The following is a 13223-nucleotide window of genomic DNA, read 5'->3' on the forward strand; positions in this document are numbered from 1 at the left end:
CCACAGTCCTCACGTGCAATTTCAAAAGCCAGTATACTCTGAAAATTTAAAGTGTTTTCATAAGTTTGCAGCAAGCTTGTTTGGTGGCAAAAGGTGACCTGAACTGATGTGAAACTATATTCAGTCTTTAATTTTCCTACTCAGTGTGAATATTCATATTCTGATGTGGAAAGTAATCATGTGTTTGATTAAGGGGTGCTGCCAGACTCCACTGCAGTTACTAGAGAATATATATGTATACTACCTCCCTAAAATCCAAACATTTCTGACTTGCAAACCACATCTGGCCCCAAGAACTTCAGACAAGGGACTCTGGACCTATTTCCTACGTATACATCTCACTGCACTGCAAGCGTTTATTCTTCTTTGTAAGCCCAGCAACAGAGTGCCTTGCACATAATAGATACACAATAAATATTTCCTGAATGAAGAAACAAGGCTAAGAAACTGACTAAAGGGAAAACGGTCACTGGCTTGCGAGTGACCATGGCTCCCATCTTGAAGGCCAGGCATCTAACCGTAGAATGCCCCTTCCTTCCTTCTCTGACATGGAGGTCCTATAAATAGTTGCTGTTGATTAAGGGCAAGCAACATAGCTGTTGTCTTCACTAGGAATAAAAATAGTCCAGTGGTCTTACACGATGGGCCCACATAAAACCTTAGCCGGTAATAAAAAACAGGAGCCAGACAACATGGGCAGCTTCACAGATTCCCTTCAACTTGGGAGCAAAACCTACGTTTGGGTCTGACCCTACTACCCGCAGTAACTTTTTTGGCCCTCAGTTTTCTCATCTGTAAAATAGCAACCAGAGTAAGCCCTAAAGCCCTAGAAGGTAGTCTCTAACAAGAGTGGGACAGCAGCAGTCGCCCCACACCCGGAGTGAGATGCAGACCTCGGGAGCTTCTTCACTCCTGTCTACTGTCCTCCCAGTCCAGAGTTCACCATCCTCATTCAGTGTGCTCTGTTCAACCTACACACACCTCCTCGATCCAAAAGAAGCAGAGTCAGTGCAAAAAGATGCATTTTGTACCCAGCGCACCCACGGGGCTCTTTATATCTTTGATCCCAAACAGTGGTCAAAGAATTCTGTAAAGCGTAGCCGCACAGCCCTTCGGTCCTCTGACTCGTAAAGTGGACGGGGTGGTAATGGAGGTGGGGAGTTAACAACGGCCAGCAAGGACTAGATTTAAAGAGGAAACCTCTGAACTGCAGTCTCAGAATACAAGAGGGGGCTGGGTAGTAGAATAAATGCCTTGAGAGGGCACTTAGGGGTCCCTCCTTACCTGGTAACACAGGATGGTTTGCTGCACCAGCCGTGCGTATCCGTCCAAGCGGACCCCGGAGTTGCTCCTGCTCCTCATCTCCGCTATGCTCCCGGGCCGTGGCGTTCGACCTGCTGCGTGGAGGTGCGGCCACCTAGCGGGTCTGGTTCCCAAGCACTCAGAGCCTCGGGCAGTTCTCAGGAGGGAGCCCGGTGGTAAGAGGTAGGGACTTCTTTAAATGACAGAATCTAAGTATGAATGGAAAACGAGCCAACTAGTTTCTTACGGCTGAAAGGCGCGGGGGCGGATACAGGGGCTGGCGCTATGGCGGCCCCGCCTTGACCAGGCCCGCCGCGCTACCGACGCTCGTGCGTCCCGGGCGGCCCCGCGGGAGAAGCGCGTAACTTGGTTCCGGGTGTGGAGCGACTATGCCCTCGTCGAGCCTTTTTTGTCTTCGGGCAGTCAGCCAACCCTATCCAACCCGCCTGCCGCAGCCCACTCGCAGCCCCGCCCCCGGCCACGCCTCCGCCGCAGTACGGAACCCTCCGAGTCGCGGGCCCCGGGGGAAGGAAAACGAGGTTGCCCGCAAGAGCAGCGGAGAACCTAGCTCCGGGCGGGAATCAGTTTGTCTCTCTGAGCCTCCTACCTCTGCGCCGCCCCCCAACCTTAGCCGGGGCTATTGAAACAGGCCCTTCCGTCGCGGGCACCTGGACGCCCTGGACCCGCCCCCCTGGACCCGCCCGCGGCGCAGAGCGGAACCCGCGGAGCCGGGGCCGTGGAGCAAGGTTCGGGGGACGGTTGCACTAGGGGCCCAAAACGCCCCTAAACACGCTCGGTCGCTAGAGGTCCCGCCCCGCCCTGAGATGAGCTCACAACCCCATCCCCGGCCCGGCCCTCTAGCTCCGCCGCCGCCCCCGCCCCCGCCCCCGCGGAGCAGAACGCTCCCAGTTGGGCTACTAACCTCACCAGAGGTGGGAGAAATAAGCTCGCCCATCGCGATCGCCTGGGCGCCCCTCCGCGGGCCAGAATCTTAGCTCTGCCCCTGGTCGCGTCTCTGCCCTCGTGCGGAAGCAGAGTAGTGTGGCCCAGCGGGAAAGGCAAAGTGGCCGACTGGACAGGGTAGTGCCCCCCAGCTATCCCCTGCGCCTGCGGCCTCGCCCCTAGCCACCTAGGAGAAGCTCAGTGGGCCTGACCTGCAGTCCATCTCCAGGCCTACAACTTGAAACTTGGCATTAGTTTCTCGTGGCTGATAATTACCTACAACTTTTACAATTTTCTGCCCAGTATTAATTTTCCACCAAAATCTGGTCCCATGTGAATTCCAGTGGACTGCTCGCCTAATATAATGGTTTCCACAAGCCCTTTGCTAGTCTCCATGCATTTACTGTATGCTTGACCCAGTAAGCTTTTTCCTCCACCTCCTTGCCTATCTGAAGCCTGTCTTTAAGGGCCAGCCCAAATTTTCCCTATTAGCCCTCCCCATACTCTGAATTCCCATGACAATTTCTTTAGTAAGAATTTAGATCTTGGAGTCAGTTCCAACCGAGTTCAAATTCCAGTTCTGTCATTTACAAGTGGTGTGAGCTTTGGCATGCTGTTCTAGCTGTTTGAAATTCAATGTTCTCATTTGTAAAATGGGGGTAGTAATAGCACCTACCTCCTAGGGTGGTTATGCTCAAGAGGATAAATATAAATCACTTACCACCAAGCTTGGCTCATGAAAAAGTACTTCATAAATCATAGCTGTTTTCATCATCATTTGACAATAATGTATTGCCTCATATTGTTACTGTTTTCATGTGTGTCATGTTTTTCTAACTAGATTATAAATTACTCATTGAAACAGTCTTTGGTATCTCCTCCTGTGCCTGGTACAGTGTTGAACATATAGTTGTAGCTCAGTACTGAATGAATGAATGAAAGAAAATGAGTCCTGCTCAGCTGGGTCCCCTATGTATGGTCCTTAACCAAGTTCATTTTAGAAATTCCATAACGTAAATCTGTGTCACTCAACCAAATCCATCATCTCACATGCTTTTTGTTTTCTTGCTATTGGCTCTTAAATAATACAACAATCCATGTGATGTGCCCTGACCATGCAGAATTTGCTGTGGTCTGGCTGCCTGCCAAAGGAGGTTACTGTTCAGTTTGTCTTCATCAGGCCGGTCCAATTGCTTCCATGCTCCACCGCCAGGGAAAGAGATCACAAACGTTTTCTTTTTGTGAAAGTTCTCAAACTTAAAGGACTTAACTGCGAATTTATTTTGGCGATTTTAACATTTTTGTTGATTCTAACATATAAATACAAGGCAATTAAATAAATTGGAGAAGAAATATTGCAAAGACAAATCAGCACTCACAGAAGTGTATTACATTATTATTATGGTTAGTCTGGGATACAACATTCACTTGAAATATATGCAAGGGAACCTTAGTGAAAGACCTAACTAAAGGGTTTTGAAATGTTCCTAATAAGGACACACTTGAGGCACTGCTCAAGCAGCTGTAGGTGGGAAGCAAGATAGACCCACTATGACTAGGAGCAATCAGGGTTTGACATGTATGGAAACAATAGCATTGCAGGATAGTTCACTGTTCCCAATAGCTGCTCCCCCTTGTCACTATACATTCTTCAAGACAATTATTTTGAAAAATAATTATAGCTCTGGCTGGCCAGAGTGTACCAGTCATAATAATCAACAAAGTACCATGCAGTTGCCTTTTAAAGAACAGCAATATGATTTTTTTTTGCCTTATGTACATCTCTTTTAAAAAGTAATATGACTCTAACTCCCCTTTTCTGAAAGGCTCTGGGGATTTGGGAAGTGGCAGTGTATGTATCTCCTCTACATTCACAATTTTCCTGCCATATGGTCAAGATTACAGTTCCATCCCTCTCTGTGACCAAGGCATTAAGCTAAACATCTTGGTGCAGATTCCATAAACTGATGATTAGGGATGATGATAGGAGACAGGTAACTGTATTAGATGCTGTGTACAGTTGTACAGGTTGTACCCTGAACAAGGGTACACCCAAACGGGTGAATGGGGCTAAAATATGGCCCCCACTCTGCCTGCCAAATCATGAGCCCATTGGGCTGTGTCTGCCCACCTTTTTCTAACTCACTCCAAGGCACTGTATGAGCTAATTGTGGCACTGTCTGCTTACATTTTTCCAGTCTGGCTGGCGTCATTTCTAGATTTCCAAGAAGTTCCTGTATTTCATATCCCATACAGTCTCCAAAAGGAACTTTAGAATTCACTGAACCAGCAAAGATTTTCTGAATTATCACATTAGACACAACAACACAACCACGATTCTACAAAGAAAGAAATTTACACAGTAGAAAATAAATACCAAAAATGTGGAAGTAAGATTTTTGACATGTGGGGTCACTAGAATTTAGCTTATTTACAACAAAGGCATGCACAGCGAAACTCACCAGCAGGCTGAAGTCAACAGTGGCTTTATATGATGTTATCAAAGATAACTCAGCCTCTGTAAATGGGGCTGGAAATGAACTACTTTGATTTTTTTAAAATGAGTCTTATTCTTAGTGTGTTGTTTAAAATCAATCTTCTTTTAAAATGAAGGATAAGAAACCAAATCACAAAAGTCTAAGAACCATGGTATAATGTTTTGGTTTCCTCTTCCAATAGTAACCATTGCCCTCAATTAGCTTATGTTCCGCCAGAGGTTGCTGAGTATAAAATTAGTTGATTTTCATACAACTCACATTATGTAAAAGGTAAAACTGGACATTTTCACACTGTCAAGCAACATGCTTTGATTTTCAGAAAAGGAATCACATTTGCTCAATAAAATGTAAGCTTCCCCGCTTTGAAGTCCTTCTTAGAGCAATACGGCTTTTACCATTGCAGGAATCTTCTTTCTCGTTAAACATGTGCTGTTTTCCAGTGAAATCATGAAGGCACACATCTCCGTTCTGAACATTGAAGGAAACACCATTCTTCTCTGTAGAAGCATTCCCTGTATGAGGAAAAACAAAACCAGTGGAAGTATCCACAGAAAGCATTTAAAAAATAAACAAACTTAAACATCACTTTCTTCTTAAGTACACACATGCACATGTCTTTTTTTCTTAAAAAACTGATATATTGTCATATTTACTTTTCATTCCTTTCCTAAGGTCACTTAAAATAAGCAAAAAAAAAAAAATTGGAGAATGATTCAGAAACCAGGTCTCTATGGCAACTTAAAAAAAATTAAATGGTCAAAATATGAAGCCAAGCAGTATATTAGATTTTAAAAGGCCTGTTTCCTAACTCTGGTTGAACATATATTGACTTCAAATAGTAGCATATGTGTAAAATAATCTAAGGTAATATTCTGATCTCCCCCAAAAGTTAACAGAGATCTCTTATACCATTCTTGATTCCCTAAGATTCCTACAAAATAAAAGTTTGTACAGAGAAACCCAGAGTGACAACAGTCCTGGAAAGAAAAAAATTGTCTCTCGTAGACTAAACCAGCCCTCTGATTAAATCAGGATACAACTGATTCCCAAGAGGAAACTATCAACTCCAACCTCAGAGTCCAGGCTAGGGAGCAGCTGGGCCTCCTCCAGCCCAAGCAGGCCCTGAATTGTGTGTGTGTGTGTGTGTGTGTGTGTGTGTGTGTGTGTGTTGGGGGGGGTGGACACAGCCGTTGGGACCCTCTAGCTACTTGGCACTATCTTTCTGACCATTACACCATTTGAAGACAACGTAGAAAGCTGAATAACAAGCCCATTGCTAGTTCATGCCACAATTATACTAATAATAAGTGCTGAGAACTTTATTATCTCATTTATTATCCGACAGGATGAGCCCTATTATTACCCCTATTTCACAGACGATGAAACTAAGGTTTCAGAAAGTGCTTTGCTCAAGGTTACATGGCTCAGAAGTGGCAGAGTCAACATGTGATGTTTCTTCCAAACTGAGCCTGTGGTCCTGTGTACTGAGTGAGATGGCTGCTGGTAGCCAAGCCCCTAGCACATAACTGAAATATGTAGTGTCACACAAACAGGTGATGGATATGGTTAACACAGCTCCATTTCTGGGCATAGCTCAAGTAGGGCATGCAACTGTCTGAGGCTGCTGTCCTGACTTCGGCATTTTCGTTTGAGGACATTTTGGTGCAGGAACCATTTGACCTGGTATAATAAACACACCATTGAACTTCCAGCTTCTTTTTCTCTCTTCCATCCCAGATCCTGATGTGTGGACTGAGGAGTCAGTGATGTCCATCCAATGTGCAGGTTACCTGATATTAAACATGTGGCCATTTTGGTGGCTTAAAATAACCCCACCCTCACTGTCAGCCAACAGAAACAGCTGTGTCAAATCAGCCATGTCAAACAGCTGTGCAAAATGTGCTGCTTTCATTGAATCCGAGTCCCCGAAGGACGGCAACATACTGATAGCCTAGGCAAGTGAGGTGTTATCCCTGAGTTCTTTCTAGAATATGGAAAAATCTGGCTTTAAGAGCTTCAAACACTTCTATCCAAAGCAGTAGGCTTTACTGATTTGTTGGGATTCTTAGGATTCTTGATGACTTAGCTCACACCTCTGATTTCTCTACTTGGAACTGGTTTCTCACTCTAACTTATTAAACAGCCTTGATTGTCACTGCCTCTACTCTGTTTGCCTACACTGAGTCATTCCTGATAGAGCCATGTGGCCTAGAGCCCAGCTCTCCCCCTGGATCTACAGTAAAGAGCTAAGGCCGCATGGCAGCTATTTCTCATCTTATGCAGCAATGGTTCTCAATAAACGGGTGGGGATTTTACCCCTCAGGGAACATTTCACAATATTAGAAGACATTTTCAGTTGTCACAGCTTGGGATGAGTGGGTGGGTGCTAGTGGTATCTGGTGGGTGGAGACCAGGGAATGTTGCTAAACCTCCCCAAATGCACAGGACAAACCCCCACAACAAAGAGTTATCTAGCCCCAAATGTTTACTGTGCCAAGGTTGAGAAGCCTCGATTTAGAGGCATTCTATTGTATTTTAAAAGTCTGGCATTTAAAAGTCTCAGTAGGACCTTGCATCTATGAGAGGCTGGAAAACTATTTGTTAGGTATATGAACCTTCTTGAAAGAACAAATTTCTTTGAATTTGTCATGAAAATAACTAATATTCTAAAATGATAAGTAAAGGCAAATTCTCCAGGAAGGAGAAAGTATACCAGCAGAATTTAAGTTTTTATAAAAATGCAAAAGCTATATTAAGAAGCCAAAGAAGACAGAAATAAGTTTTTATGAGTAATGAACAGCCCAGTCTTATGAAAGAAAGAAAACGTAATGGGAGTTTTGGCTAGAAATGTCAGAGTTAATGAGTTAAGGAGGCACAGTGGCAATGATCTGAGACATACATATATGGTCACCAATACTGGTCACAATTCATCTTTCAGTATTTGATATATTCATGAGGATTTAGGCACTGTCACAAGGCAGTGACACTGTGGAAAAGAATGAACAAACAAGGCAAGCAAAAAATAGGAAGGTGTAAAAGTGTTGAAGATGTGTATAACTATAGATATACTAAAAATCAATATAGTCTTACCGACTATTTTAGGTACTGCTTGCACAGAAATAGCATAGGACTGAAGTCTTTGGGCAATACTTAAGTCAGGATTTGCAACATTAAAACTTTTAGGTTGTCAATCAATTCCCATCATAAAAAACTAAATCTTAAAAAAACCTAAATCTTAAAAAAATTGCTCTAAAATGAATAAATTTGGATTAATAAACTTACTCTTTTATAAGGGAACCACATTTTGATCCACTAGTCATATATGTAATTATTCACTTTGCTTAGCAAAAATGCCATTAAAGGATAAAACTACTTTAGTAAAACAAACGCGAGCTTAAGAAATACTATACTGAGACATACGTACCATTCCCGCTCATGAGTCCTGAGCACTCATTGTTCACTAGCAGCGTGGTAGAGTGGGTGGAGTTACTGTTTGACTGTAAGGAATTTGAAGAGCTGGAGACTCCTTGGTTTACAGTTTGCTTCTTTAAACCATTAGTAGCAGTTTTACTCCAGTCTGCAGCAGAGTAAAATAAGCATTACAGAAACACAGGGCAGGAAAGTTGAAGGTCAGGTGCAGGAGACAGATCACAGTGTAACTCGTTCTACAGCTCCTCTCTCACTTCCAGATCGTACAGAGAATCCCGCACTTCACAAGGCAGTGTGATCAAATGTATTTTCATTTAAGACTGTCTACATTTGTCCTTTAAATGATTGCCTAGTTAAAAGTAACCTATATTCTCTTGGAACTAAAGACCAGGCTAATTTGATTGTGTCTATAAATATCCACTGGATTGGGTAATAATTCGGAGCCAAGGACTGTCTTCACAAGAACACAAATCGACCTGCTATGATGACTAATGGCTTTTAAATCCAGGCAAATGATTGAACTCTAGGTACTGCCATTTTCTGATCTTGTGCAACCAGATCTGTGCAATACTGCAGAGTTTTTATACATGGGTAATATTCATGCAAAAGGAATTTCATTTTTCAAAGAGTACTTCACTTTTCTTATTTTCTTAAAAATGAGCTATTTGGTCTATAATCCAGCAGGGCATACCTGAAAATAACTTCAAAATAACCAAATGTATGCTAAAGCTTATAAAAAAAGACTGGCCCAATAACAAATAAATGATGCAACTGACGATCAGGATCTGTGGAGAACAGGTCAAGTCAAGACTTAAAAAGTTATGAAGGTAAATATTAAAAATAACTTTGGATAAACAGGAGCTCAAAAGGAAATGAATTCTAAAAATTTCACTCTTGCCTCATTCATGAAGCAACTAGGCCATTAATTCTATCGCTCACTAAGTTCCCAGATACGAGTAATTATTTTTTAATTCACTAGGTTTTTTTCCCCTAATGTTCACAATGGATATTTTCTGTTGAGCAGGTTCTGTTCCTTGATTTCCAGATTCGATAGCCCTTCAGCATTAATTGCTATGGATCTTAACTTATACAATCTTTTTCTCAAGATTTAAGAGAAGGAGAAAGAGTAAAGTAAATCTTTACCAGAATTTTCAGCCAGTCGTAACTTTCCACAGCACAGATACCGCCTCCACTGCTTTCTGACATTCTCTTTTGCTACACAGTAGAAGATGAATATGAAAAATCCTATGGTAGGGGAAAAACCATAACACAATGAATTTCAAACTAAGACCTGAATGTTACGAGCTTCCTTTTGCACAAAAGATAAAATCTTTGGCAGCCATAGGCAAAGTGAAATTTTGTAAACTGAAAAACAAAACAGAACAAAACAAAAAAACAAAAACAAAGTCCTGGGAAAGTTTGCTATCTCAAGGCATCCTGGGAGGGGGGCTCTCCCTCTGTGAGATTAAAAAAAGTGCTTATGAAAAGAATGATAACTCCATATTTCCAAAACTAAACTCACCGTCTCACCTCTCACGTCCTGTCTTTGGCCTTTCCTACGTTTGGAAGTTCAAGCCATCCACCCAGGATGCCAGCTCAGACCTAGGCTCTGCCAACTAAAGGATGTCGCTGGCCACCACTCTACAAGGATTGAGTCATTAGCCACTGTAGTCACTGACTTCAACACACCCTGAGAGAAGTTCAGGATGCAGATCAGGAATGAGGCACTCTGTGCTCTGGGAAAACTGGCAGAACAGACCTTCAAATAGACATTTTCAGGAGAAAATTTTATGAATCTATTTTCTTGCATCTTCCCACACTTAGAAAAGCACTAAAATCATTAACTAAGGTATCTGTGCCTCATGACTAGCAGCAACCTTCTACTGAGACGTGAGCCTGCCTGTACCCACTTCTGCAAAATCACACATGTACTGACCTCCCTGCTTAGCTCTCCAGTGCCGTTCCTCAGAGCTGTCTAAGAGGCTGTCTCCCAGACTATAGTCCTCATTAAGTCCCCCAATAAAACTGAAACTCAGTTCTCACACTGTGCATTTTTTAATTTCAGTTGCCAGTTCCTACCACCCCATCCCTCCATAGGTATAATTGATTTCCAAGTTCTGGCAAATGCCATCTCCTCCTTTGTCTCATATCCCTCATTCCTCCTCTCCAGTCCACAGCTATGTTCCTTCCCCGGGCCTTCCCTCATCCTCCCAGACCTGGGGCACTGCAGCCATGTCCTTGTCTGCCTTCTAGCCTCCTTCTAACCTGTTCAAGGAAATTCTCCACTGGCATTCTCAAAGGGGCCCTAGGCTCTGGCTCCCCCCACCGCATGCAGGCACAGGGACCCCCACCCAGCCCCATCGCTACCACTCCCCAAGGCTTTTAAAGCAAATAAATATTAGCTGAATGAGTGGATGAATTCTGAGTTCTCTTTCTCTCCAATCCTCAATCTACCTACTTTAAAACCTTCATTTTAAAGTATCAGGTTTGCTTCTGCTAAGGTACACATGCCTACTCTGAAGACTAAAATGTCAGATACTGCACACCTTTGTCCATCTGCCACCCTGGGTGACTACACCTGGTTGCATTAGGGGAGGAACAACATGTTTGAGAGATCAAAATTGGGGTACCCAAGGCCCAAATCAGAACCTGTTCACATCTCTCTTTTCATCAATCCAACAGCCTTGTGAATCAGGCATTTGTTCCCTTTTATAAATGAAACAATACAATCCTTCTGTGAAGGAAAAGCCGGGCTGGTCTAACAAGATAACTCACAAGTCTAGGAATGTGAAGGAGAGGCTGGGCTGGTCTAACAAGATAACTCACAAATCTAAGTATTGGAATACTGATCTGAGTTCTGCTAGACTAACTTGTAAATCTAGGTTAATTAGTGTTGGTTTGCTGTCCATGTTTTCTGATAGCCAGCTGGGTTTTCAAAGATACATATCTGGCTTTGGAATGTTGGTTTGCTGCCTCCCCGCCTCCACTTTTGTGATGACAATGCTGCTAAAGCTGTTCCATGCCTATTGGCCGAATACCCCAAGCTTGTACTTTACCCTGTAAAACCTCATGCGCACGTCTTGGAGGTGCTCAGAGCTTTGGAGCAGAAGCCCCTCTGAGCCTGCCGGCGTAATACATCTGAGTACTCCAACCCTCCGAGTGGTGCTTGTTTCTTGGCTGGCCTGTCATTTCTGTAACACTTCTATTCATTCATATTCTAATGAGAAGACATTCCGGGGAAATGAGAAAGAGGCAGGTTCAGTTTCCACCTGAAATATGTGAGGGTGAGTATCTTGCTTTCATGTTTATGATTAGTGTGATTTGGGCATACTTTTTTTCTCTTTAAGTGTCTCTTACTTTTAGCATGCCATTGTTGGCAAATAAAACTTTTCTATCTAATATTACGTAGTGCAACATGGGTCTACCAATTCAGGAACTGGTACATTGTAGTGTTGTAATGTTGTAAAACTGTTGTAAAACTAAACAGTATGTAAAATCAACAAGCATATTAACTGGCTTCCTCCAAATAAAATAAGAACCGGTAGCCAAGTTAGGCATTTGAATTCAATCTCAGGTTGGGATTTCTTTGAAAACCAGCAAGATGAACTACTGCCTGATAGAACTACAAAAGGATGCTATGGGAGGTGAAAGCCACCAGGAGAAGGTGAAAACAAGTGGATGAGAATGCAGTTAAAAGGCATCCCAACAGAGGATCTGGAATAAAAGGAAACCAAGGGACCTGGATTATTGTTATTGTATACTGTAATAAACCTATTAGCCGGCTTGACTCTTAATGCCAAAGTGCTTCCATTTAAAATTAATCACAGCTGACAACTCTTTTATAATGCTGATCCAAAAGAATTAGTTATTCGCTTTCCTAAGGAATACAACTGAAGAGGATTCCCCTCTTCCGAAATGACCACAGCTGGGCTTCATTAACAAACGGGAAGCTCCAAGGGTGGGCGAGGGCCACACACAGCACCTGCCCTTCCCGCTGCATGTCCCAGCAGAGCAACTGCACAGGATTCACCACTGGGCCAGGCTACTGCCACTTGGGCCTGGCCACTGACTTCACGTTTATCACTGTCTTCAGTCAAACACAGACCTTGGAGGTCAGAGTGGTGAGACCTCACAGGGACATTTATGGTACTTGCACATTCCTGTATGCATGTTCTACTGCAGTAACAAAGTTAAAGACAAAAAAAAAAAAAAAAAAAAAGTGAGGAACCAAGTGAAGGAAGAGTGACTGGCTCTCTAAGAAAGAGTTTCTGGTGGGTTCCCCTCAATATGTTCCCTCCAAGGAGGTAGTGATGGATAAGGAGGAAAAAAGGACCACTTGAATTTACTGAATTTAGCCACTCTTCCAAGGATCTCAGAACACCCTTTGTCAAAGAAAAATCTGTTTTTCAACAAATGTATCTTAAGCTACTAAATAAGCCACTTTGCACATACTCTAACTTTTAGAAGCAATATTTTTAAGTTTGACTGGGTCATCCAGTGTGTATTTAGTGCTGTAGAGCTTACCTTGTAAGGTGTTAAAGATGGCAAAGAGATACATGAAGGTGACGTTAACTGGTCCCCAGGCAAAGAAGGCAAAGCCCCAAGTAATTCCCAGTAAAAATGTAAGGCCGGCAACGCTCCTGAGGTCTTGAATACTGGTTTTTCGCTGGGCTCCCAATTGCTTCTTCTTTTTAATTCGACAGAGCTGAACCAGGACCACAATGAACATGCTGACGTTCAGCAAAAATATCACAGAGAAATATCCCACGACTGTAATATAGAATATAGCATTGCTGTTGATCCAGCAACTGGAATTTGGGGGGAAAAACAGGGGAAAACACATTACAATGCAGAAATATGGTTCAAAATGATAATAGTGAATCTCTATCTTACTGAAACATCTGCCTACAAGTACAAAAGAAAAAAAAGATAAAACCTCTGATCTCCGACACCATTAATAGCTCTAGGGGAAAAACTCTAAGAGAGTTTATTTTAGGACATTTAGTGATTGAAAGTATTTAAAAAATATTCTTTGAAAACTTTAAGGGATTT

The 13223-nt window shown here is 42.9% G+C and overlaps 2 protein-coding genes across 14 annotated transcripts in view; both read right to left on the minus strand.

The window, feature by feature from the left end:
- Positions 1-1688, minus strand: part of PHKA2 (phosphorylase kinase regulatory subunit alpha 2) — a 74359-nt gene extending 72671 nt beyond the window's left edge. For 2 of the 5 annotated variants that reach the window (XR_012504831.1, XR_012504830.1), the window contains exon 1: positions 1285-1675. Coding sequence is in view for 1 of the 5 variants with exons in the window: in XM_074359770.1 (XP_074215871.1) it covers positions 1285-1362 (78 nt within the window). In the remaining 4 variants the exon portion in view is untranslated. Of the gene's footprint in view, positions 1-1284 lie in introns of all 5 variants that reach the window. The other 3 variants (XR_012504829.1, XM_074359770.1, XR_012504832.1) reach the window with 2 other exon arrangements.
- Positions 1689-3501: 1813 nt separating this feature from the next.
- Positions 3502-13223, minus strand: part of ADGRG2 (adhesion G protein-coupled receptor G2) — a 120966-nt gene continuing 111244 nt past the window's right edge. For all 9 annotated transcript variants that reach the window (XM_074359781.1, XM_074359777.1, XM_074359775.1 and 6 more), the window contains 4 exons: positions 12696-12979; positions 9315-9416; positions 8167-8319; positions 3502-5254 (listed from right to left, as the gene is read on the minus strand). In XM_074359781.1, the coding sequence (XP_074215882.1) occupies positions 5070-5254; positions 8167-8319; positions 9315-9416; positions 12696-12979 (724 nt within the window). In that variant the 3' untranslated portion in view covers positions 3502-5069. The remainder of the gene's footprint in view (positions 5255-8166; positions 8320-9314; positions 9417-12695; positions 12980-13223) is intronic.

The sequence above is a fragment of the Camelus bactrianus genome, chromosome X, assembly GCF_048773025.1.
Source record: "Camelus bactrianus isolate YW-2024 breed Bactrian camel chromosome X, ASM4877302v1, whole genome shotgun sequence".
NCBI classification, from domain to species: Eukaryota; Metazoa; Chordata; class Mammalia; order Artiodactyla; family Camelidae; genus Camelus; species Camelus bactrianus.